This window comes from Panthera onca, chromosome C1 (genome assembly GCF_046562875.1).
Source record: "Panthera onca isolate mPanOnc1 chromosome C1, mPanOnc1 haplotype 2, whole genome shotgun sequence".
NCBI classification, from domain to species: Eukaryota; Metazoa; Chordata; class Mammalia; order Carnivora; family Felidae; genus Panthera; species Panthera onca.
Window position 1 is genome coordinate 110,968,491 of NC_138346.1, and position 25,147 is coordinate 110,993,637.

The 25,147-nt window shown below is 37.0% G+C and overlaps 1 protein-coding gene across 2 annotated transcripts in view; it reads left to right on the forward strand.

Moving 5' to 3' along the window:
• Positions 1-25,147, forward strand: part of UGGT1 (UDP-glucose glycoprotein glucosyltransferase 1) — a 112,990-nt gene that overhangs the window by 14,154 nt on the left and 73,689 nt on the right. For both annotated transcript variants that reach the window (XM_078451429.2, XM_078451430.2), the window contains exons 5-15: positions 1,123-1,235; positions 3,409-3,583; positions 5,380-5,476; positions 6,754-6,832; positions 9,405-9,505; positions 10,306-10,405; positions 11,749-11,809; positions 16,322-16,413; positions 18,227-18,377; positions 21,057-21,176; positions 22,489-22,574. In XM_078451429.2, the coding sequence (XP_078307555.2) occupies positions 1,123-1,235; positions 3,409-3,583; positions 5,380-5,476; positions 6,754-6,832; positions 9,405-9,505; positions 10,306-10,405; positions 11,749-11,809; positions 16,322-16,413; positions 18,227-18,377; positions 21,057-21,176; positions 22,489-22,574 (1,175 nt within the window). The remainder of the gene's footprint in view (positions 1-1,122; positions 1,236-3,408; positions 3,584-5,379; positions 5,477-6,753; positions 6,833-9,404; positions 9,506-10,305; positions 10,406-11,748; positions 11,810-16,321; positions 16,414-18,226; positions 18,378-21,056; positions 21,177-22,488; positions 22,575-25,147) is intronic.

A 25,147-nucleotide genomic window follows, 5' to 3' on the forward strand; every position in this document is an offset into this window, starting at 1 on the left:
TTGATTTTATGTAGTGTGAAAAAAATATGGTGGCTTTAAAAAAACATGGTTGTTTGGTTTTTGAGATTTCCTTTGTTCCTCTCCTGCGCTTTCATTGGATTTTCTCTTTAGTTGTCTCTGTATCTCTGTGCTATTCAAATTTTATGGCACCCTGAGCAGTTTCTCCTTACAGTGGGGTCCTGTCTTAGCAGGACTCCTGGCTTATGAGTTTAGAGAGTTGAGAGCAGCTAAAGGCTGTTCTTTCTTATTTTTTTGTGTTTGTAAGTTTTTATAGTAATTTACCAAAAAATGAAGAATGTAATGAAAAGTTTTAATACCAATTTTTCATAGCAAGTTTACCATTTTTCCACCTCTGAATTATTTTTCTTACGTCTATAGAAAAGGACAATATTAATGTATTACATAAATTACATTAGTGCACACACCAGTGCTTGTCATTATATCCTTTCTTTTCCCATCTCTTTATACTTAGTCTTCTCAGCGTCTCTCATTAAAGCTGCAGATTGACTTGTCTCATTATGCATTGGTGTTCATGCATTTCACTCCTGTCTCCTTCAGCCTTTCCCTGGAATATCTAGCTTACTGTGCTTCGTAGATAATTTTACCTTCCATCTATACTCTTTTTTTTCGGTCTAGTTTTTTCTTTTTCTTTTTCTTTTTTTTTTAGAGTCTATGTCATTCTATCTATTTCAGAGAAAACCTTCAAATTAATCTGCATATTGTACTTAATGTATGGATATGGACTTAATATACTTAATAGGGATTGTGTAGTTACACTTTGATGCTTAAAATTGATATTTGTAAGCTTGGTTTTCTTTAAGGTACATACCGTATTCCCTGGATATCTTTTGTTCTGTTCTGAGGTAGAATTTTAAAGTTCTGTTTTGGGGCTGGTATGAATACCAACCTCATACGGTGATATTGGGAGGAGCTAGATGAAATAATATGTGAGAAACAGTGACATGAAAAACTCTTCCTGTCACATTGTAGGAGTTCAGTAGATGTTGATTTTCCCTTTTGTTGATGTTATTTTATCATCTAATTACCTGTTTAGAGTATTCATGTCCTTACTCGTCTGTGGTTAGAAATCATGACGAGAATGTCTTGTGTCTTAAATGGCAGATAGCAGCTGATGAGCCTCCACCAGAAGGATGTAATTCGTTTTTCTCTGTGCATGGAAAGAAGACTTGTGATTTTGACACCCTTGAGACTCTTCTCCTCACAGCGTCTGAAAGGTAAATTGTGTGTTTCCTCACACATACTGTATTTCATTGTGCTTTCTTCCATATCAAGCCCACCCTTCGAATTTCTTACAGGTTTTGTGGTCTGTAGATACAGAGGTTTAAAGTGTGGATTCTGGAATCAGACCGACTAGATTTGAATCCCAGCTCTGTCACTTAAAATAGTTTTGTAAACTTAGGCAAATTATTTAACCTTTCTTTCCTACCTCACTTTGAAATAGAGATAATAAGAGTACTTTATGTTCCTGTTATTATTTAGTGATGACCCTCTGTGAGATTACATAGGCTTTGTCATTAGTGTAGTAAAGAATACCCTGTGTATTAAACCAGTGCCTGAAGTAATGATATTAATGATAATGATCTCTCAGAGTATTACTAGTTTCAGACAAAAGAGACTATTTAAAAGATAATAGCAAGCATAATTTGAATATTAAGTTGGTAATTTAATGGGCTGGCTTTTTGCTTAAAGTTAGGTTTCCTTTGGTGGACAGATATAACAGGTCTCTTGCTGTCTGGCTATGGCAGTAACCCCATTGTACCTTCTCTGTAATGCCGTTTTAAATTGGATAACTGACCTCTCTGTGATGTTGCTCTGCTCTACCAGAGGCCTAAGGGCATTTCAGGTAGGGTAGCTCTTCTTTAGTGAGGTACTCTTTCTTCCCAGCACTTGTTCTCTGCCCGTTAAATGGCGGGAGAGCTTTTTACTTAGAATGACAACCAGAAAATGGGGTACGTGTTCCAGCTATGTCCAGGCCGAGGAATGGACATTGGAGAATGGCTTGCATGGTAAAGTGGTGCTCCCTTGGGGTAAACAAAATTAATTGATTTAAAAAACTCTAACTTGTTAAAACAATAATGCAGACATTTATAAAGAAAAGAATGATGGCGTCTCCTCTTCTGAGAGGTGGTAACTGTTTTTAATGGTTTGTCATCATGTTTTAGGCTTTTTTCTGTGGTTATAGATTTATACAGGTAGGTAGGTTTATTTTTACAAGAGGCTTCTTCCCATTAGTACATGTATGTGTACCTCATTATTTTTAATGCATGAAAAATAGCTATGTAAGAATGTCTCACAGTTTTTTACTGAAGTTTTAAAAGTTGTTTCCTATTTTTTTGTTTGTTATTGTGGTAAGGCTATAGTGAATATCCTTACTTCTATCTCTTTACCTTCTGTGGAACAGTTTATTAAGAAATAGTTTATTGTAAAAGGAATGGCAAGTCATAAAGTCTGTGCAATAAGATCTATTGATATCTTGATGCTGATATTAGGAAATTTATTTTGAGGGGCAAGTTTAACAATTTATGAGGGAAACTTAAATATTAAATTATTTAGTAGGAAGATCATAGTAGTAAAAATGATAGAGGAGGGAGATGCTGTGGTTGACCAGTTATATGCTTAAAATCATCCTGCCTTTTCACGTTATTTGTGCTTATGTTTTCAGATAGAAGGATAGTCTATTTATATAGTAGAATAACGTAATAAAGCCTTAGTACTATGGGATGTGGATATGTATCCTTTTTCTGCCTTTCATCCTTCTCTAGGAATTGGTAACAATTACTAATCAAAGTCTGCATTTTATGGTTAGTATGATGTGGTTTTATTATTTTTAGTCATGAATAAGACTCATATTTGACAGTGTTCTTACTGACTGAAAACTGTTTTGATACTCTGTTTTTAAATTTTTTTTTTAATGTTTATTTATTTTTGAGAGAGAGAAACAGAGCGCGGGTGGAAGAGGGGCAGAGAGAGAGGGAGATACAGAATCAGGCTTCAGGCTCTGAGCTGTCAGCACAGAGCCTGATGCAGGGCTCAAACTCATGAACTGTGAGATCATGACCTGAGCCGAAGTTGGACGCTTAACTGACTGAGCCGCCCAGGCACCCCAATACTCTTTGTATTAAGATGCTTATAATCTTTATTTAAATTATTGCTCCTGTAGCTATATCTTGTACCATTTTTAATTTTTAAGAACTTTTTTTAAGTTTAAGAGGATGGGTGAAATAAGTGATGGGGATTGGGGGTGCACTTGTGATGAGCCTTGAGTGATTATGGAATTGTTGAATTACTATGCTGTACACCTCAAACTAATGTAACTCTGTATGTTAGCTAACTGGAATTAAAATAAAAACCAGAAAAAAAAATTAAGCTTCTAATATTTATTTTCAGGCCCAAACCTTTATTGTTCAAAGGAGATCACAGATATCCATCATCTAATCCTGAAAGCCCAGTGGTCATTTTCTACTCTGAGATTGGTTATGAGGAATTTTATAATTTCCACCGCCAACTTATATCAAAAAACAATGCAGGCAAAATCAATTATGTACTCAGACATTATATACTTGTAAGTATTGACTTATGTGTGTATTGTGTGTGTGTGTGTGTGTGTGTGTGTATATATATATACACATATATATAAAACTTAAAAAAATTTTTTTTAACGTTTATTCATTTTTGAGAGAGAGCACAAGTGGGGGCGGGGTAGAGAGAGAAGGAGACACAGAATCCAAAGCAGGCTCCACAGAGCTGGAACATAGGGCTCACACCCATGAGCTGTGAGATCATGACTGAAGTTGGACGCCTAACCAACTGAGCTACCCAGGTGCCCCTTATAGCTGTTAAAAATCTTGATTTGCCCTGCACGACCTTAGCACATAAGCTAATAATATCCCCCCTTTATAAAATTATTTGATCTACTTTTCATCATATCTGTTATTTGCACATAGGAGGTACTTTGCTTGCCAGTCTGAAGAAATAGGAAATAATTATGCTTAAAAAATGGCTTAATAAAGTGTACATTCTACTTAAAAATGAAACATGTAAATTATATTTTCTAGATTTAATATAATCATCATACTATGGAACTGATTCTTGAATTCCTTTCCAAAAAAATTTTTTTTCCATTCGGAATCTTTTCATTTGATGTAAAAGGGAGGATTTCTAAAGGCATAAAAACAAGGAGAATTGACTTAAAATTAAGTTTTTAAAGTCTTTTGTAACATTTAGCAATTAACATATTTATATGTAAACATATTTGCTTTTAAAGTTTCTGTGTCATAATAAGCTCAGTAAAATTGCGTGGTAAGTCCCTATAAGCAAAATATATATTAACAAAGTATTTTTTTAAGTTTATTTATTGTATTAGGAGAGACGGAGAGAGGGAGAGCATGCACAAGCAGGGGAGGGGCAGAGAGAGAGAGAATCCCAAGCAGGCTCTGTGCTCTCAGCTTGGAGCCAAACATGGGGCTTGAACTCCTGAACTGTGAGATTATGACCTGAGCTGAAACTGAGAGTCGGATGCTTAACCAACTGAGCCATCCAGACACTCCCAAATAAATATTTAAATGAAAATTTGTATGAACAGAAACAGATTTTTAAAAAAAATTTTTTAACGTTTATTTATTTTTGAGAGAGCGAGACAGAGTGCAAACGGGAGGGACAGAGAGAGGGGGAGACATAGAATCTGAATAGACTCCAGGCTCTGAGCTGTCAGCACAGAGCCTGACGCAGGGCTCGAACCCACGAACTGTGAGATCATGACCTGAGCTGAAGTCAGACGCTTAACCAACTGAGCCACCCAGGCACCCCTTGAAACAGATTTTTTTAATACCTAGTTTTGACAACTGCTTTCCAGGCTATATTGCTGTTATTAAAGATTAAAATATCTAAAGCGCCATCCTCATTCAGGATGGTGGTAAGCCTGTGACAGTTGGTCAGCCCAAACCCAACCTGAAGACTTTTTTTTTTTTGAAGACATTTAAATTCAATAAAAAATGAATACATCACACACACATGGTCCTATCAAAGTACTTCTGGGTTTGAAACCTCATCGGTATTTCAACTCTGCTTTGTAAGTTCTGGAGTTTCCTTTTCTTTTTCTCCATTTCTTCACGTGGTTTGGTTACTTCTGCCCTGTCACTGTCCCTTCATCTGGTTTTGCCTCTGCTTTGGAATTCCCATTCCCATACTTGTGGCAGGATACAAAATCTAAAGGAGGCTGAGATTCCCGTGGAAGTTTTAGCTATATTTTGAATGCATAATCCTAGGTGGTGGCTGTGTGATGTTAACATGTTCATGTCACGTTCATTGTGACATTTAAGAAGCCAGGTGTTAATGCTGGAATACTTACTCTGCTTGCAGAATCCGAGGAAGGAACCTGTTTACCTCTCTGGCTATGGTGTGGAGTTGGCAATTAAGAGCACTGAGTACAAGGCCAAGGATGATACTCAGGTGAAAGGTGAATTTGTGAATTAAGACCAATGTGTTTTCTTTTCCTTAAATGTGAGTTAAAGGGAATTTATTTCCTTAATGTAAAAGAATAGATTTAGGAGCATGATGAACCTGTGTTTGAATTCTGGTCCTCTTACCTGTGAGTTGGGTGATGTGAAGCAAATTCTGTAGGTCCTAAATTTTCTGTCTGTAAAGTGCAGATAATGGCATGTGCCTCCTAACGTATTTGTGAAGAGAAAATGAGATGTATAGGTAAAGAATGTAGCATAGTTCTTTGCACAAAAAGGTCAATAATTGTAGCTGTTGTTATTGATGATGTGTAATTCACAAATAACCATTAATTTGTGACCCAGAGTGAAATCCTAAACTATCTTAATGAACAATTTTGTGTTTTTGATTATTTTCTGCACTTGGAATACTTCTTATTGTACTACTCTAGGGTTTTGAATTTATTATTTCAACCACACAAGTTTTATGTGCAGTCTTTCTATTTCTTCCTTGTGAGCTTATTTTATTTTTATTTTTATTTTTATTTTTTTTAATATATGAAATTTATTGTCAAATTGGTTTCCATACAACACCCAGTGTGTGAGCTTATTTTAAAGATAAAAACGGGGGCACCTGGGTGGCTTGGTCGGTTAAGCGTCCGACTTCGGCTCAGGTCATGATCTCACGGTCCGTGAGTTCGAGCCCCGCGTCGGGCTCTGTGCTGACAGCTCAGAGCCTGGAGCCTGGAGCCTGCTTCCGATTCTGTGTCTCCCTCTCTCTCTGACCCTCCCCCATTCATGCTCTGTCTCTCTCTGTCTCAAAAATAAATAAACGTTAAAAAAAAAAATAAAAAAAAAAAAAAAGATAAAAACGGTTGGTTTGGGTAAATGGAGGATAGCCTAGTACCTCAACATTCTGTTACCAATAATTATATTTAGGATTAAGTTGCTTAATTGGAAGTTCTTTAGAATTTTGATACTGAAAAATCCACTGTTCATAATTTTAGAGGTATTAATTTTGAGCTTTTGAGATTTTTAACATGTAAAATTTTCCAAAGTTCAAGGGAAAAATACATTCTTACTGTATCCAGGAACACAGGATACATTGAAAAACACATGTATTCTGTCTAAAAAAAAAACACTCTACAAAAGGGTCATTGAGGTATTCAGTGTTTTAAGTAGTATTGTAATTTCAGGTGTTTCTAATTTGTTTTACATTATTCAAATTTTATGAGGTTAATAACATTTTTATTTCCTGTCTGAATGATTAGACATGTATTTGCTTGTGCTTTTATAGGAACGGAGGTAAATGCTACAGTGATTGGTGAGAATGATCCTATTGATGAAGTTCAGGGATTCCTCTTTGGAAAATTAAGGTATGTATATTTTTGGGGGAAATGCCCTTATTCTTTTAAACTTCCAAGCTTCTTTGCATTGTAGGTATCATCTTTCTCATTACTGTCTGAGTTACAGATCTCTCAGTAGTTCTTTATATATGTAACCTGATAGGAAGCGATTACCACTTAATTTACTGTATAGTTCATGATTTCCAGACATCTGAAGCACATTTTTGTTTTTTTAAATTTAATTAATTTATTTAAATTTTATTTATTTTAAAAATTTATATCCAAGTTAGTTAGCATATAGTACAACAATGATTTCAGGAGTAGATTCCTTAGTGCCCCCTCCCTCCCACAACCTCTCCAGTAACACTCTGTTTGTTTTCCATATTTAAGAGTCTCTTATGTTTCATCCCCCTCCCTGTTTTTATGTTATTTTTGCTTCCCTTCCCTTATATTCATCTGTTTTGTAACTTAAAGTCTTCATATGAGTGAAGTCATGATATTTGTCTTTCTCTGACTAATTTCGCTTAGCATGACACCATCCACGTAGTTGCAGATGGCAAGATTTTATTCTTTTTGATTGCCGAGTAATACTCCATTGTATATATGTACCACATCTTCTTTATCCATTCATCCATCGATGGACATTTGGGCTCTTTCCATACTTCGAAGCACATTATTGTTAAATGATATTATGGCTTCCTGTCTATGGCTTTAGTTGATTTTGTTTTCTGGGCCTTGCATTTGATGACATAAAGTTACACATAAAAGGAGACATCTAATTTTTTCACCCAGTTTTTCCCAAGAAAATCGACAAAGTACTTTAAAAGGTCATAGCTATTTACTTAAGCTAAACGTAGTCTGAAACAATGCAAAAGAGGTGCAGTAGATCTTATACACGTTTAGTTGAAATATATATTAGATTTCACTTTATTTTTTTAATCTTTATTTTTGAGAGAGACAGAGTAAGAGTGGGGGAGGGGCAGAGAGGCAGGGAGACACAGATAAATCTCTGCTGACAGCTCAGAGCCTGACGCGGGGCTCAAACTCACAAAACAGCAAGATCATGACCTGAGCCAAAGTTGGAAGTTCAATCAACTGAGCCATCCAGGCTCCCTAGATTTCACTTTATATGAAAGAGGATAGAGATGTTTTCTTGAAGAAAATTTCATAGCCATTTTATGAAAGTTTCAGAGAAATTTATGACTGAAAATTCTTCTTAGTAGTTACTTTAAATGTTGTAGTTATTTCTATTATGCCTTGATAATTGTTCAGAGCCCGGACTTCTGCTTTATCTGGAAATCTTAATTAGGACATCTACAGTGGCGTTTTCTCGTTTTTGTTTGTTTGTTTGTTTGTTTTTTGTAAAGGAAAGATCATGAAGAAGTATGTGTAGGCCAGTTTCACGTACTTGAACTTTAACATTGGGCCCAGTGAAATGACTTAACCAGACTAACAGGTTAGCAAAGATGACTCTGTTCATGTTGAATTTCTGTGGACATGTTGAGTCCATCCCATGCATATGAATGTTTCATTGTGTTTAACATCATTTTGGCTTCATTAGTATGCAGTCAGGTTTCATTTTTATTGGACCCAGCTTTCCAGAATATTTTTTCATATTCATGTTTTTTATGTTTGATTTTTGGATAGCATTATGATCTTATGTATTTAGAGCACAAAGGTAGTATGTAGCATATTAAAGACGTTTTCCGTTTTGCACATTCGGAATAGTTGTTTAGCTATCTAGAATAATGGGACCATTTTCGGATATGATCATCATGAAGAAGACGTAGTAACTGGTTGGAAATGGATTGGTTGGAAGGTGAAGGATCTGAGTAAATATTTTACTTTCTGTATGTGGCATTTAAGAAATTTTTAGTTGCTAGCATTTAAAAGAACAGAATTACTCAACAAGCCATCTGTTGTCTGATCTAAATGATACATATCTGCCTCTGATAACTTCTGTTTTACTAGCTTTAAATAGAATGCACTGTATTTCAAGATAAAACTAAGTGAAACCCAGTGCTCTCGGTTAACTTAAGTTGTATTATTCATGTGATGGAAGGATTTATGGGCATGTAGCTGAAAGAAATCCATCTTGGGACTGGCAGCATTGTATTTCCAGTTTTATTTTGAGAATTTAAAAAGATTGAGGAAAAGTGTGGAAAATAATAGAACATACGCATGTGCTCATCACCCAGAATTGATGGTTGTAATTGTACATGCTTTTCTGTTTCAAAGAACTATTTATGAAGTTTTTTTCCAACACATGCCTTCTTTTACTTGAAAGAAATGGTAAAACACTACAGGTAGACTTGGGGTCCCCTTTGTCCCCACTCTCAGTCGCATTCCCTCTCCCTGACATAGAGAATCACTGTAGTGGTGATTCATTTTTTAATCTGTAAATTTTATGGTTTAAAAGATTGTCATTTTCTGTATTAACTTATTTTTTAAGAAAAATAATTCTGCTCTAATATTTTCCCTTTATTGTAGGAATTTACTTATTGCTAAGGGGAAAATCATGAATATAAAGTTGGAGCCAACTTCTACGTGTGCTTTGAGAAAGAAAAGACATGTTAAAGGACTGATTTTATGTTTCTTTCAGAGACCTGCACCCTGACCTGAAGGGACAGTTGAAGGAACTCAGAAAACATCTTGTGGAGAGCACCAATGAAATGGCTCCTTTAAAAGTTTGGCAATTGCAAGGTAACAAATATGTAGAGGAATCACCGGCCTACTTTTATCTTGTGGAGAGCACCAATGAAATGGCTCCTTTAAAAGTTTGGCAATTGCAAGGTAACAAATATGTAGAGGAATCACCGGCCTACTTTTGACTGAATTTTATGGTATTAAAAAACTAATAGAATTTGAATTTAATTTTATTTATTTGCCTGATTCTCAGGGTACCACAGATTTTCACGATAAAGGGATTATGATTAATCAGAAAAGAAAGGAAGTCCTTTTGTAGACAGATTAACAGTATGCAGAAGTATGTATATAAATGAGTGCCAGATCTTTCTCTGTGTGAACAGATACTTAAGTTTATAATGTTTGTCTTAGTTTTTCTATTTCTTTATATATACATTTCTTGAATAGTGTATCTGTCAAATGTTAAAGACATATTAACATGAAGGATATGTGTGTTTTTCTGACCCAGAGGTCTATTTTATCAAAAATTTTTTTTAAGCATAATTTACTAAAGACTTTTACTATACTTTGTGGTATATTGTAAATTCATAAAAATGAAAAGGATTTGGGATGGATTTATCCTATGCTAAATGTAAATGTGTTAGTATATCTCTAGTGTTTTATGCAAGTATAGCAAGCAATGTAACAATAAACACTAGGAATTGAACAAAACCTAGAATTAAACCATGGGTGCTCTCTGAAATGGTTGCATTCTAAAACATTCTCAATTGCCAAGAAAATAATGAGAAATAAATGTTTTTTTCCCCTTATTTCTCATTGCATTAGATTAATACACTTTATACTTGACCTTGTTGCAGATCTCAGTTTCCAGACTGCTGCCCGAATCTTGGCTGCTCCTGCTGAATTAGCTTTGGTGGTAATGAAGGATCTTAGTCAAAATTTTCCTACCAAAGCCAGGTAATGAAGAGTAAGGCTCTAAGACATTCTTCTCTTTACTATATACCTAATTATCTTCATGTTTACATGCAAAATGAGACAAGTAAAATATGAAAATGCTTAGAAAATTAAAGTTTTAATACCAGCACCATGCCACTGATGACGCTATCTTTCTGGGAAGTTGGCAGTACCGTACATTGTGGGGTTGGAGACCCATGTAGGTTGTGTCCTTGGCTCTGCCTTGCTAGCTGTGTGACATTTGCAAATAATTACCTCTCTTCTCATTACCTCACTTCCCCAGCATTAAAATGGAAATAACGATCCCTGCCTGTCAGGATTAGATGAGTTAACAAAATCTGATGTATGCGGATGTAACTAATATAGGGTCTAGCAGCGACTGTGTTTTTCTTCCTGAAGAGTTTTGTATACATCATCTAATTTAAATTTTTTTTTTTTTTTTTTTTCAACGTTTTTTATTTATTTTTGGGACAGAGAGAGACAGAGCATGAACGGGGGAGGGGCAGAGAGAGAGGGAGACACAGAATCGGAAACAGGCTCCAGGCTCCGAGCCATCAGCCCAGAGCCTGACGCGGGGCTCGAACTCACGGACCGCGAGATCGTGACCTGGCTGAAGTCGGACGCTCAACCGACTGCGCCACCCAGGCGCCCCTACATCATCTAATTTAAAGTCAATGAGGCAGATGAGTTCTATAGGCTGACTTGTTCATGGTGACAGTAAGATTTTGAGTGCAGCTTTTTAAATACTGCTTTCAGTTGTATAATATCCTCCACATCTCATAAATCTTTTTAAAAGCCAAATTTTTAGAGACTAACAACTTAAATGGTTGCCATTGTTTTTCTTGAGTAACTGAATGAGCTATTTTGACTTCTTATGTGAGATGCTTTATAAATAAGTTTGTTTATTTGGTTAGTCTTGGCAACCATTTCTTAGAAAGACTTATAAATCATATAGTACAATCTCATTTAAGTCAGTATGCTATTGAAGATATACATGTAGGATGCCACCTCCACCAAAAGTGCTTAAGTAGCATGAGCAGTTTGTCACCTTAGTTTAACATTATCCCTTAGTCTGTGAGCAGTAGAGATTGTGTATAGGAATAGAGTTACATATATTTAACCTAAGATCTTTGGAATAACTGCACTTGATTTAAAATGCTGCTATTACTGCTACTTTTCTGTGATGTTGTATGTTGAAGTAATGAAAAAATATGTACATCTGAGTGGAGAAATGTATTATTTGTAAAGGTGAAGATTTTTTCGTTTTTTTGTATTAAGGAATTTGTTGTTTTACATACAAATATAGGGAAATTAACTAAACATCAATAACATTTTTATTTCTTTAGAGCAATAACAAAAACAGCAGTGAGTTCAGAACTTAGAACCGAAGTGGAAGAGAATCAGAAGGTATTACCCAGTGGTCTTTCTGTTTTGTATTGTATTTTTATTTATTTATTTTTTTTCAACGTTTTTTATTTATTTTTGGGACAGAGAGAGACAGAGCATGAACGGGGGAGGGGCAGAGAGAGAGGGAGACACAGAATCGGAAACAGGCTCCAGGCTCCGAGCCATCAGCCCAGAGCCCGACGCGGGGCTCGAACTCACGGACCGCGAGATCGTGACCTGGCTGAAGTCGGACGCTTAACCGACTGCGCCACCCAGGCGCCCCTATATTGTATTTTTAAAGATGAGGAAATCTGAGTTACATCAATGACATTGAACAAACTTTTACCAAAGATAGTGGTGTTTTATTCATTTCTGTAATCTTTTTTTATGTTTTTAATATTTAAAGTTGAATATGAATATAATTGAAACATCAGATGGTGCCACCACTTTGTTTAGATAAGCAGCATCCCCCTAACATGACTTACTCTCTGTTTTTAATCTGTCTGTTTGTCTGTCTACCTATCTATCTATCTATCTATCTATCTGTGAGAGAGAAGGAGAGAGAATGTGAGCGAGCAGGAGAGAGGGGCAGAGAGGGAGAGAGAGAGAATCTTAAGCAAGGCTCCTTGCTCAGCATGGAGCCTGACGTGGGGCTCAATCCCACGATCCTGGGATCATGACCTGAGCCATAATCAAGAGTCAGGTGCTTAACCAACTGAGCCACCCAGGCTCCTGGACTTAATTCCTGTTTTGTCCTCCTTGCTAGAAGCATCTATTTTCAACCCTCAGCTGATTGTTTTGATGTTTATCCCCAGCTTTATAGTAAACTTAAATTAGTGCTTTGTTTTCCAGTTTCAAGTCTTCTGTGTCGGGTCTCCCATTACAAGGATGACATTTAACTTTCTTTCACTGCCCCTCACCCCCATGTCTGCCACTACTCTGTACTGGCACTTCCCCATCCCTCCACTTTCTCTGTATTTTCATGTTGTGATTTTATTAATTTTTGTTCTGCTCCAATATGTTCTGGTTGTTCTTTATGTCTAGGGCATACCAGTTATCCTGGGACCTTGCTTTAATCTCTTTTGTTGGATCTCCTATTTCTTGAGTTCCTGGTATTCTTTGTTTTTGGTTACTCCCTTTTTTGGTGCAGTACATCATTCTTCATGAGAAAAGTTGCATTTCAGATTCTGAGAAATCAATTTTCCACTTCTGTTTTTATTGATAGCTTGGCTGAGTATAGAAATCTAGATTGGAAGTCCTTTAGAAGTTTTGTTACTGGACCAAAGTGAGTTGCTTCTTGGTGAGTTACAGACAGAGACCACACCAGGAGGAATTGCCTCACAAGGTCATCTTTATTTGTAGAAATAGGGAGATCACAGGGAATAATTTCCAAAACCATGACTACTCTTAACAGAGGTAGGCTGGCTCCTTTATTAGGGCTTGGATGAATAGTTCCAAGAAGGGGACTTTAACATTGTAATGAAGCTGAGGAAGCTGTGGAGCACTTTCTGATTCATTTGCACAGGTGTCATATTTCCTCAAATAGTTTCTTTTCCTTTTCTAGCAATTTGTTAGTTTCTAAGAGATGAACTTGACTGACAGAAACTTTTAGGAATTTCCTGAGTTCAGTGGGTCAGTTTTGAGTTCAGGGGTCAATGGTGACAGTTTGAAGGCATTGCTTCTTAGAATTTTGGTTTCTGTTGTGGTTATTGAGAAGTCTGAAGCCTTGGTATGAGATCTAGTTTTTCTTTCCAGAATCATTCAGGGTGTTGTTTTTGGCTCTAGTAGTCTGAAATTTCACAGTGCTATGCCCTTTAAAGAAATCTCTGTACTGTTGAGTGATTGATGGGCCCTTTGAATCTGGAAAATCATTTCCTAGAGTTTTGGGAAGTTTTCTTGATTTATTTCCTTGCATTTTTTCCATCTAGTTTCTCTCTTTTGTTTTCCTGGAATTCTTTATTTTTAAGATGTTGCATTTCCTTGACTAGCTTGGCCTAATTTAAAAAATGTGTATTTTCTTTCCTATTTTCCAATTCTTTTGTGTTTTATTTTAAAACTTTTTAGGGGAGGATTTTCAACCCCTTTGTTGACATTTTTTCCTTTAGTTGTCAAATCTTTAATTTCCAAGGGTTATTGTTCTTTGATCCTTTTTTTTTTTATGGTGTTCTCATGTCATTTTGAACGTGTCAGTAGTGTATATGTATGTTTTCTTCTCTTTTGTATCTGTTTCCTCTTAAGTTGACTTTATTTTTGTCTTGGTTTCTTGTCTTTAATGTTAGAGGCTTTCCTTACATGTCTGGTGATTGCTGCTCATATTGAAGAGAATGAGGCAGTAGCAGTAAGGAGCCGATGGCAAGCCTTGAGGCTTTTTGACTGTAGGCTATCCTGTTATGGCCATTTCCTAGCTTGTCCCAGTGTGTCAGTCTGAAACTTTTCCTCTTGAGCTGTTCAGTCCCCAGAAAAGTATCTTCTGATCCTTTCTTACCTAGAAGGGGAAGTCTGGCTGCTGGAGTGGTAGAAGCCAAGTAGGAAAGAACATTCAGGAGCTTCCACTCAGTCCCCTGTTTTCCGTATGGGATTCCCGCTCTCAGTTGTGTTTCATTTCCCTGAGTTCCCAGATTCTTTCACTCTTTCACAGGGAATGAAAGCATTCCATTTTTCTGGAGTGGAGGGACCTTGCTCCATGAAATCAACCGGGGAGTCTGGGGGCTCTTATCTTTAAAAAGCTATACATCAGAACTCATTTTTTAGGCTAGTAATTACCCCCTCTTACCTGTGTTCTTTGTGCTGCCAATTCTTGAGCCTTTCGAGGAGTTCCACAGGGTAACTTGTGGTTTCTGTTGGCTTTCCCCACTGTCAGCCTAGCCTTTAGCTTTCTCAGGGTTGTTAAAACTCTTGCTACTCACATATCTCCTTTCTAGCTTCCAAAATTAGTTGCCCTTTTTCTCTTTTGTTCTCTTTGTTGTTGTGGATTTATAACTCTATAAAAATCCCTTTTTAAAAAACTGTCATTTCAATAGAGTTTTAGGAGGGAAAGAAATGCTTGTGTTCAATCTGTCTTTACCCCAGATTTTTAAAACCTGTACATAGAAGATATTAGTTAAATAGATCTGAGGGATAAGTAAACCAAATTTATCTCCAATATTTACTAATTTGAAGAAACCTTATTGACATTTTTTATTTACCTTGTTTTTGATTTTCAGAATAGCAATATTAAATATTATCTTACTTTCAGGGCTCCCCCCACCAAGAGGACAGAACATTAGATTACATAGGCTATAGTACTTCCTAGATACTTCGGGGTTTCTTGATTAAATATTAAAATATAAAATACAAAAGTATAAAACATGTAAAAATGTGTACAAACATTAAATCTTCAGTGTGATGAATTTTCAAAAGTGAAGTTTGCTGTATTACCAGATCTTGAAACGGATATGAGTTATGCTTAGCAGCTCAGAATCTGTGTTTCTTACAGTCAGAGGGTGCTGTACTTATGGCCTGGGTGTGAGTGGACATGGAGTTTTTCCTTCCTAACGTAAGAAATTCCAATTCTGAATTGATGCAGCTTTCCATTTTCCCCTTATTTTACTTGCCATTTAATCCTTCAAGGCAAAGAAGCAAATGTTGTGGCTTCGTCATTGTTTTGTGCTTTACCCATGCAATACTAGACCTTGAAGTTTACTGAGTCTGCAGACTACTGGGACATGAAGGAAGCTCACTGGTCCCTGCCCTTCTTCCCCCAGCCCCATGAGAACTAAAGGTTTAATTTCCATCCCTAGTATCTGAGTAGTTTCTTCCCTTTGCTGTGTGGAGCGGCTCCCAAGGAAAGAGGAATTAAATGGAAAGGGTAGAAGTCAACAGAAGCTGACACATCCAAGCAGTGTGTCGGATGGGTCGGGCAGGTCTGAAGGGCTGCACAGTCACCTGTGTGCCATGGCAGCCACCACCTCAGGGAGCAGCAGTTGAGGCGCCCCATGGAGACCAGCGCTTGGAGAGTTAGCTTGCACATAGGTGCTTCCTCGGGGCAGCAACTCAGTTTCTTGATGTGTGTTAGTTTGAAGGTCTCAGGGAGGTGTGGGATTTTGAACCCTTTCAAATTAGGTCTTTGGAGTTCATCAGGAGGCCCAGCTGTTAGTGACTGCTGTTATCACCTTGTTTGGCATCATAAACAGGCAAGAGTAACAGAAGTCTCTTATGAAAAATGATCCTCAGCACTTGGCTTATTTAACCAGTCTCCTTCCTTCTCCTCCTTCTCTGACATTAAACAGTTGTATTAATCAAAGTTGGAAGGAGGGAGGGAGGAGAGGTGTATTTTATCACAACCAGCAGTTTCATTACAACAAAATAGATGCTATGAAAGATCTGTGGGAGTACATAAAAGGAAATCTTAACCCATCCTTAGGGTTTCCTTTAGTAAATAGGAGGATGCCAACATTTGTCCATGTAATAAAGTTAGAAACGTGGAAATTTTTGTTAAACATCCTCTTCTTGCTTCTTAACAATTTTTTTTTTTTTTTTTTTTAAATATTTCAGTATTTCAAGGGAACTTTAGGATTACAACCTGGAGACTCAGCACTGTTCATCAATGGACTTCACATTGATTTAGATACACAGGATATATTCAGGTATGGATAATGTTTTTCATTTTCTGAAAAGATTTTATAATGTTAGCTTCTTGTTGGGTGCCTGGGTGGCTTAGTTGGTTGTCAGACTTCGGCTCAGGTCATGATCTCATGGCTTGTGAGTTTGAGCCCCATGTCAGGCTCTGTGCTGACAGCTTGGAGCCTGTAGTTTGCTTCAGATTCTGTGTCTCCATCTCTCTTGCTCTCTGCCCCTCCCCCGCTTTTGCTCTGTCTCTCTTTCAAAAATAAATGAGAGCACTAAAAGAAAAAAAAATTACTGTGTTAGCTCCTTGTAACATGTTCAGATTGTGATGGCTTATTACCAGGTGAATGCATTTAGGTAGGCTCATGACTGGGATGGGCAGGATGACACTGTCATTTTTGTTTTAAGTTTATGTATTTATTTTGAGAGAGAGAGAAGGAGGGAGGGAGGGGCAGAGAGAGAGAGGGAGAGAGGGAGATAATCCCAGGTAGGCTTCAAATTGACTGATGTAGAGCTCAGACTCACAAACCATGAGATCATGACCTGAGCTGAAATCAAGAGTCAGACTGAGCTACCCTGGTGACCCTGTCATTTGATGTATGTTCAAGGTCTTGGACATTTAAGGCCCAAGTCTTTTGAGGGTGCCCTTTTAGAGCTATAGTTTTCCTCTCAACCATAAAAAAAAGAGAGAGCTCAAGCAGGTTCTTTTACTTCTGGAAACAGTGTGAAGTAGATTTATTCAAAATGCCTATGCATCTGGTGTCTCAGAAGGTGTTCTGTCTTACATATGTTATTTGAGTATCTACCCTTTTTGTGTTGTTAAAATGTGGCTCAGTATTAACTTGCTCTGAATTGGTCTCATGAATTTTTTGCAGGGGGGGTGGGGGAGGAGAGTGGATAGATAGAATTCAGATTTTGTCCTTGGGATTAAGGTTGATACAGTTGACACTGGGTTTCATAATAGTAAAAATAAAATTTTATTGCTAATGCTTCAGAAGAGCCAGTTCCCACAGTAAGATATTTTTCACATTAATTATTTTCATTGAACTGTTAATGTTCTCATACTGCTTTTTAGAGCTAGTAAAAAGTAAAATGGATGTGGAAACTTTAAATAAAGATTGCCCATATATGTTGTTTTTTTTTAAATAAAAAATATACACATATCTCTTTAATTTTTCAGGATTTACAAACTGAGTTCTTGCTCATTTAAACAGTTTTAAATAATACCCAGATAAAAGAACTAAGAAAAGTAACGTCTTCATCTTTGCTTCTTGTTTCTTCCTCCTCCCCATCTTTTCTACCTTCCCTCAGAAACCTCTACATTGGGTATAAATTCCTCTAGACCTTATACTGTGGTCATATGTGTGTGCACCTTGTAAATTGACACTGATGTTGAAATTTATGTTAAATCTATATAATGTATTTTTTTAAAATAGATTTTTAATTATGAGATAACTGTAGATTTATGTGCAGTTGTAAGAAATACAGAGAGGTTACTGTAGTGTTTTTAAAAAATATGCAATGTAAAATACAGATGATTATTTCATCCTCAAATTGTGTGTTTATATTTAGAGATAATTTTATGCCTGGTATATACATGGATAAGTATAAATAAACATGCACCAAGAAGCAAGTCCTATGTACTTTGTTTGATGTATTTTGACAAGATGAAGCAAGGGGAAGAGCTCCCTTTTTTGATTTCTTGACTGGTTTGAACAGGGCATTGAGTTTGAATGGATAGTTTTTTCATGGTGAGGTTTTTTTTTTTTTTTTTTTTTTTTTTTTTTTTTTGAAGCTTTTTCTACTAAATACCTACTTTCCCCCATTCTCCAGTCTGTTTGATGTGTTGAGGAATGAAGCTCGGGTAATGGAAGGTCTGCATAGATTGGGAATAGAAGGTCTTTCTCTGCATAATGTTTTGAAACTGAACATCCAGCCCTCTGAAGCTGACTATGCTGTAGACATCAGGAGTCCTGCTATTTCAGTAGGTATTCCGTTTGAGTGTCCAAGGGCATTCTGGGCAGACATTTTATTACGTCTTTCTCATTTGTCTTTTGTGAGAGGTAAGTTATTTCTATCATCTCCTTTATTGGCATCAAACAGTGATGTACAGCAACTGCTTATATGGGACCATGTGTATATAATAGTCTCTCTTTTTTTTTTTTTTTTTTTTTTTTTTTAACATTTATTTATTGTTGAGAGACAGAGCATGAGCAGGGGAGGGGCAGAGAGAGATGGAGACACAGAATCCGAAGCAGGCTCCAGGCTCCGAGCTGCCAGCACAGAGCCTGATGCCTGGGTCGAACCCACGAACTGTGAGATCATGACCTGAGCTGAAGTTGGACACTAAACTGACTGAGCCACCCAGGCGCCCCAAAGTAGTCTCTTAAATGCTCTAAAAGTTGAATTATTATATTTAATGTGGTTAAGACAGTGATTTTTCCAGTTTTGTATCCCCCTAGGATTCAGCTGAACATCTCTTGGGGAAAAAAGAATGCTGAATTTGTATTTTCTCAGTTGCATCCAAGTCTTGTGTAATTTTGTGTAGAATATCATTCTTTGGCTATTATCTTTTTTTTTAAACATTTTTTTTAAAGTTTATTTATCCTGAGAGAGAGAGAGAGAGAGAGAGCACGTGCACAAGCAATGGAAGGATAAAGAAGTAGAGAGAGAATCCCAAGCAGGCTCTGAACTGATAGTGCAAAGCCCGATGTGGGGCTCGAGCTCACAAACCCATGAGACCATGACCTGAACTGAAACCAAGAGTCAGAAGCTTAACTGACTGAGCCACCCAGGTACCCTGGCTAATATCCTTTAAAAGAACTTTGATTACTGGGGAACCTGGGTGGCTCAGGCAGGTTAAGTGTTAGGCTCTGGATTTAGGCTCAGGTAATTGTCTCACGGTTTGTGGATTCGATCACCGCATTGGGCTCTGCTCTGACAATGCAGAGCCTGCTTCGATTTCTCTCTCTTCCTGTCTCTGCCCCTCCCCCGCGTGCATGTGCACACACTCTTTCTCCCTTTCTCTCTAAATTAAAAATAAATAAATAAACTAAAAAAAAAAGAACTTTATTTTGTATGTGAAGGATTTATATAGATTTATATCTGCTGTATTGATGTCTCCTTGTGTATAAAAGAGAATGAGGGGAATAGAGCTGTCCTGGGCACTTGTGGTCAAAGCACAATTAATATTAGCAATGTGCCTGGCCCATCCTGCCTGACCCATCCTTGGCCCTCCTATCCTTTTTTCTTGGTTTCTATACAGGATTTATCATAGGGAAAATTTTTCCAAAGAAAATTATGTCAAATAAAGATGATCATTATTTGAGTTCTCTCTGGGTAATGTAGGTGTTATTTTGAAAAATATTGTTATGTCATTTGTTTTCCTGTTAAAAACATTTGTAATTACAAAGAGTAAAGAGATGAATGTAAGTAACAGCAATATGGCCCATCCCATACTTTCTCTGCCTTAACATTTAATCATTTTGTGTCAAATCTTGTTTTCTTGGAAGAAAACAATGTTTCCATCCAAGTCCTCTTTAGCTCTCTTCCCAGTTCACCGTTTTCTCCCTGCAAGTAATTCCTCTTCAGAAGTACGTATGCATTTCCTACTGTATGTCTTGAAATTTTGAAGATGCCATGGCAGTATTCTTTGTCCTTTTGTTACTCAGTAGTTTTGTCAGACTTATGTAGGTTGATCCAAAAAGGTTGTTTATCTTCTCATGTTTTATATTTTGCTTATTAAAAAAAATCTTTCATACAGTCACAGTTTAAAATTCAGACATACAAAAGGGTATGTATTGAAAAGTCTCATCACCCAGCTGTTCAGTTTTTGTCCCTAGAAGTAACAGGCATTATCAATTACTTGTGTATCTTTCCTTAAATACTCTATTTACACGAACAAAGTAACATACCCGTAGTTTCCCTCCTTGCCCTTTTTATAGAAATGGTACATACTGTTTACTGACTGCTCCCTTTATGGAATTAGGTTGTGCCCGATTTTGTTGCTGTGATAAGCAGTACAGTATCTTCTTGTATTTCTCTTTTTGTGCATATATGTGAGAATTTATTTGGAGTAGATGCATAGAACTGGAGTACTTAGTGGTAGGGTAGTAATAAAGTCTTACTTTATTACCTTGTTTTCCCTAAAGTGACTGTTCCAAGCACCAGTGTTGGGTCAGAGCTCCCATTACTCTATACCCTTGCCTATTCTTGGATATTGACAAACTTTAAACTTTTTCTCAGTTTAATGAGTGTGAAATTTGACTGTGGTTTTAGTTTCTGTTTCTCAGATTATTGGTGAAGATGTACTCCTTTCCTTGTATTAATTGCTCTTTTGAATTTTCTCTGTAAATTTCTTCATCTCCATGACTGATTTTCATTTCTCATATGTTGGGGGCCTTTTTTTATTGTTATGTTAGATTTCTGTACATTGTCTTGACCCTAGTCCTTTTATTGGTTTTGTAGGTTGCAAATATCTTTTATTCTGTGGCTTGTGCTTTAGTCACTCATTTTTATACTTGATCTTTGTAATTTTGAAAATGGTGCTTTCCATGTGATTCTTCTTAAAATCATTTCAAGTCTTACGGACAGTTCTAGCACTTTTCACTAATGGCGACTAAAGTGTATGCACCGTGTTTTGTTTTGTTTTTTTCCTCCCTAGTGGATCAACAACCTGGAGGTTGACAGCAGATATAATTCATGGCCTTCTAGTCTACAAGAATTGCTTCGACCCACCTTTCCTGGGGTTATCCGGCAGATCAGGAAAAACTTGCATAACATGGTGAGTAAAACTCATTGTGTAGCCATAAGCTCTGTTTCTCCCTTGACTTCTCCCACTTCTCCCCTACCTTTCAGCCATATAGACTGTTCACTTCTCTCCTATACTAGCTGCTTCTATCACCACTATGACCACTAAATATGTTCTTCTAACTCCATATTCAATCTGAAAGGTTTATTTTTTTAATTTTTTTTTTTATTTTTGAGACAGAGAGAGACAGAGCTTGAACAGGGGAGGGGCAGAGACAGAGGGAGACACAGAATCTGAAACAGGCTGCAGGCTCCGAGCGGTCAGCACAGAGCCCGACGCGGGGCTCGAACTTACGGGCCGTGAGATCATGACCTGAGCCGAAGTCCCGAAGTCGGACGCTTAACTGACCAAGCCACCCAGGCGCCCCATCTGAAAGGGTTTTTAAATGTATTTATCACATATAGGGCTGTGAGACGTCACAGTAGCATTACTGCCTCCATCAGGGTGTAAGGAAATGTTACCTTAACCTGAAAGTTTAGGTTGTGTTATATTAGTTTTATGATAGTTTTACCCAGAAGATGAATATGTTGCTACTCTTTTCCTTTAATGTCTTAATCTCTAAAATTTGATAGTTCAGTTTATTTCCTTAAACAAATCTGTGAGCTCCTACTTGTTTTTCTTTATTTCACTGCTTTCAAGAGAGAGAAGAGGTTTCTTAGTTTGCCCTCTTTTTTTCCTCTTATTTCTTCCTTTGCCATCATCTGCTCTTAAAGAGATTAGGGGTCTCCTTCACCAGAACTTGTAAGCGAAACTATCCTCTGTACTTGCCTGACTCTTGAAGCCACTTTTTTCCTTCTCAGTCAAAATTTCATTCTGTTTCTCTTACCCATATATCTGAACTTTATTAAATGTGATTATACATGGATTTGAAGCACATTATGAGACCTTAATACATAATAGCTAGTATTGGGATTTAAAAGTTAAGTTCTAAATGAATTCTTAATTCAGAGATGCTTACAATTGAATACACAAAAAGAGGTAATCTCCATTTTCTAAGGTAGGAGAGTTGCTAAAACTTGGGTTTTGTTAGGTGTAGTAGAAGTATGGGTGTTAGGAATCTGGAACACAGTTCCCATGCTATTAGCAGAACACCGTGAGAATTTAGTACTGAATTCTTTGAACATAAAGGAGGGAAACTGCTATTGTGTACCTCCTCTTTTATGTGGTTCAAGAGTAACTGAAAAAGATTACCTTCAAGTGCAAAGAGTAATGGCATTTTCATTGGCCCTGTTACATTTGAATAAATTTCATTTCATATGTTCCTTTCCCCCTTTCCCCTTCACAGGTTTTCATAGTTGATCCTGCTCATGAGACCACAGCAGAGTTGATTAACACAGCTGAGATGTTCCTCAGTAATCATATACCACTAAGGTAACACTGGTATTGATTGAATGATATATATCTAATTAGCTGAGGTTTCGTTTGTCATTTTTAAATGCAAGTCTGGTGCCATGGATAATTAATAGATCATTAATGACCTCTATATCTTTGCTTAGTATGAAGCAGTATCTTTTGAGGCAGAAAATTTCATTCTCAGTGAATAAAGGCTTATACCATTGAATTCTTAATAGCTCATGTAAAAATAATTTGTGGTCTCATCTTGCTTCCCAGTGGAAGGGAGTTTTCCTAGGTAAGTGTCCACATGACAGGGCCTATTTCCCCTTTCGGTGGAGATAAAGAGTTTTGCCAATAACTTGTTAGACTGACAAGAACTAAATGTGCATACAGCCTTTTGTAGATGCAGACACATTTATTTCACTTGTGTTGCCAAATCTACCAACAGGGTACTTGAATGGGTGGGTTTTTCACTGTGCTTTTTAAGACCAGTTTTTTAAGGCTTTTACATATACATGCTAAGATATTTTCACTTACATTCCAAATAATGTCTGGGAATTTTATGTGCTGACAAAAATTTGAATTCTTAGAGGACATGAAAATAGAGAAGAAAAGTCTAGCTAACAAATGTTGTGTGTTCTGTACGCAGCACTGAGCTAAATGCTGTGGATAGTATCTAAGCTGTATTCCTACCTTCTTGAAAAAAATACCGTGCGTACTTCCAGACTCTTTAAGAAGATATTTGATCAGGTGCTAGGTTGTGTCCTGGTCATAAGTGCTTTAGGATTTCAGGGAAACAAATGATTATGAACTAAGACATTTGGGAGGGACAAAGGTTTCATGGAACAGTCGGATTTCAGTTAGGCTTTGAAGAAAATAGAGGGGTTTTTTGATGGAAAAGCAGAGATTTTTGTTTAGTGAGATTTTTCATGTAAAACATGAATACCCCCTGGTTTGATGGAGGACTAAACTACTAGATTACAGACAGAGGTGTATTTTGGTTAAAAGGGAAATAAAAGAAGTTGGCCCATGTACACAGTGGGCATTAAGTAAATATTTATTGAATTGCATTGAGGGACAAGAAGAGGGAATGAGGTCTTCACGTTGCAAAGGTAGGTGAGAAGTCACTTAACTCATAGGTAGTAGGGAAGCATGCTTGCTTAGTTGGTGGAGAGACCCAAGGCAGAGTGGCTGTTGTTTTAGTCTTTGTCTGTGTTGATGTGGTATACCAGGGCATTGACAGGGTCTGAGGAGAGGAGAGGACAAATCTGGGAGACTCCCTAGTGGTACTTGATGAGAAACTGGGCCTGAGAGAAACAGAAGTCTGCATTTTAGGGCCTAGCTAACAGAAAAACTCTGATGCCCTTTCTAGAAATTGGAAACTTGGAAAGGGGAATTCCTTTGTGAGGAGATACTTAGCCCTTATTTTTGTTTTCATAAGAATTAACAGGTCAATCCTCATGTGATTTCTGTTACAAGTGAGATTTTAAAAAACAAAAACGATTTTCATCTATAAACAAACTCTCTTGCCACTACCATCTACATATACACACGCTGTCCACATACCTCAGGAGAGCAGAATGTTTGATATGTGTATTTTCTTCTTCTGTTTTTAGGCTTTACCTTTTTCTCTTTTTAATAGACTTTGTATTTTTTAGAGCAGTGTTAGCTAATTAACTGGTATTAATACATTATTATTAACTAAAGTTCATAGCTTACATTAGGGTTCATTGTTTGCATTGTATATTCCATGGGTTTGACAAGTGTGTGATGACATGTTTCCATAATCATACAAAATAGTTTCATTGCCCTCCAAGTCTCCTGTGCCCTACCTGTTTGTTCTTCCCTCTCAGGCACTGGCAACCACTAGTTTTTTTTACTGTCTCCATTATTTTGCCTTTCCCAGACTCATGATGTAGGTAACTTTATTAGATTGGCTTTTTTTTTCATTTAGCAGTATGATTATAAGGTTTGTTCATGTCTTTTTGTAGCTTGATTCTTTCTTTCTTTTTTAAATGTTTATTTTGAGAGAGAGAAAAAGCAGAAGTGGGGGAGGGATGAAGAGAGGGGGAAAGAATCTTAAGCAGGCTCCATGCCCAGCGTGGAGCCTGACTCAGGGCTTGATCTTATGATCGTGAGGTCATGACTAAAGCTGAAATCAAGAGTCAGCCACTCAACCAACCGAGCTACCCAGGCACCCCTAGATCATTTATTTTTATTGCCAAATAATATTCCATTATGTAGATGTACTATAGTTTTGTTTGTTTTTTTAATCCATTCATCTATTGACAGACATCCTGATTGCTTCCAAGTTTGGGCATTAATGAAGAAAACTGCTATAGACATCTGTGTGCAGGTTTTTGTGTGGATATAAGCTTTCAGCTCATTTGGGTAAATACCAAGGGGCGTGATTGCTTTATCTTAGGGTAAAAAGTATATTTCATTTTATAAGAAATTGCCACGCTGTCTTCCAAAGTGGTTGTGCTACTTTGCGTTCTTACCAGCAATGAATAAGAGTTCCTATAATGAGCTCTACATTCTCTCCAGAATTTGGCGTTGTCAATGTTTTGGGTGTTAGCTTTTCTAATAGGTGTGTAGTGGTATCTCAT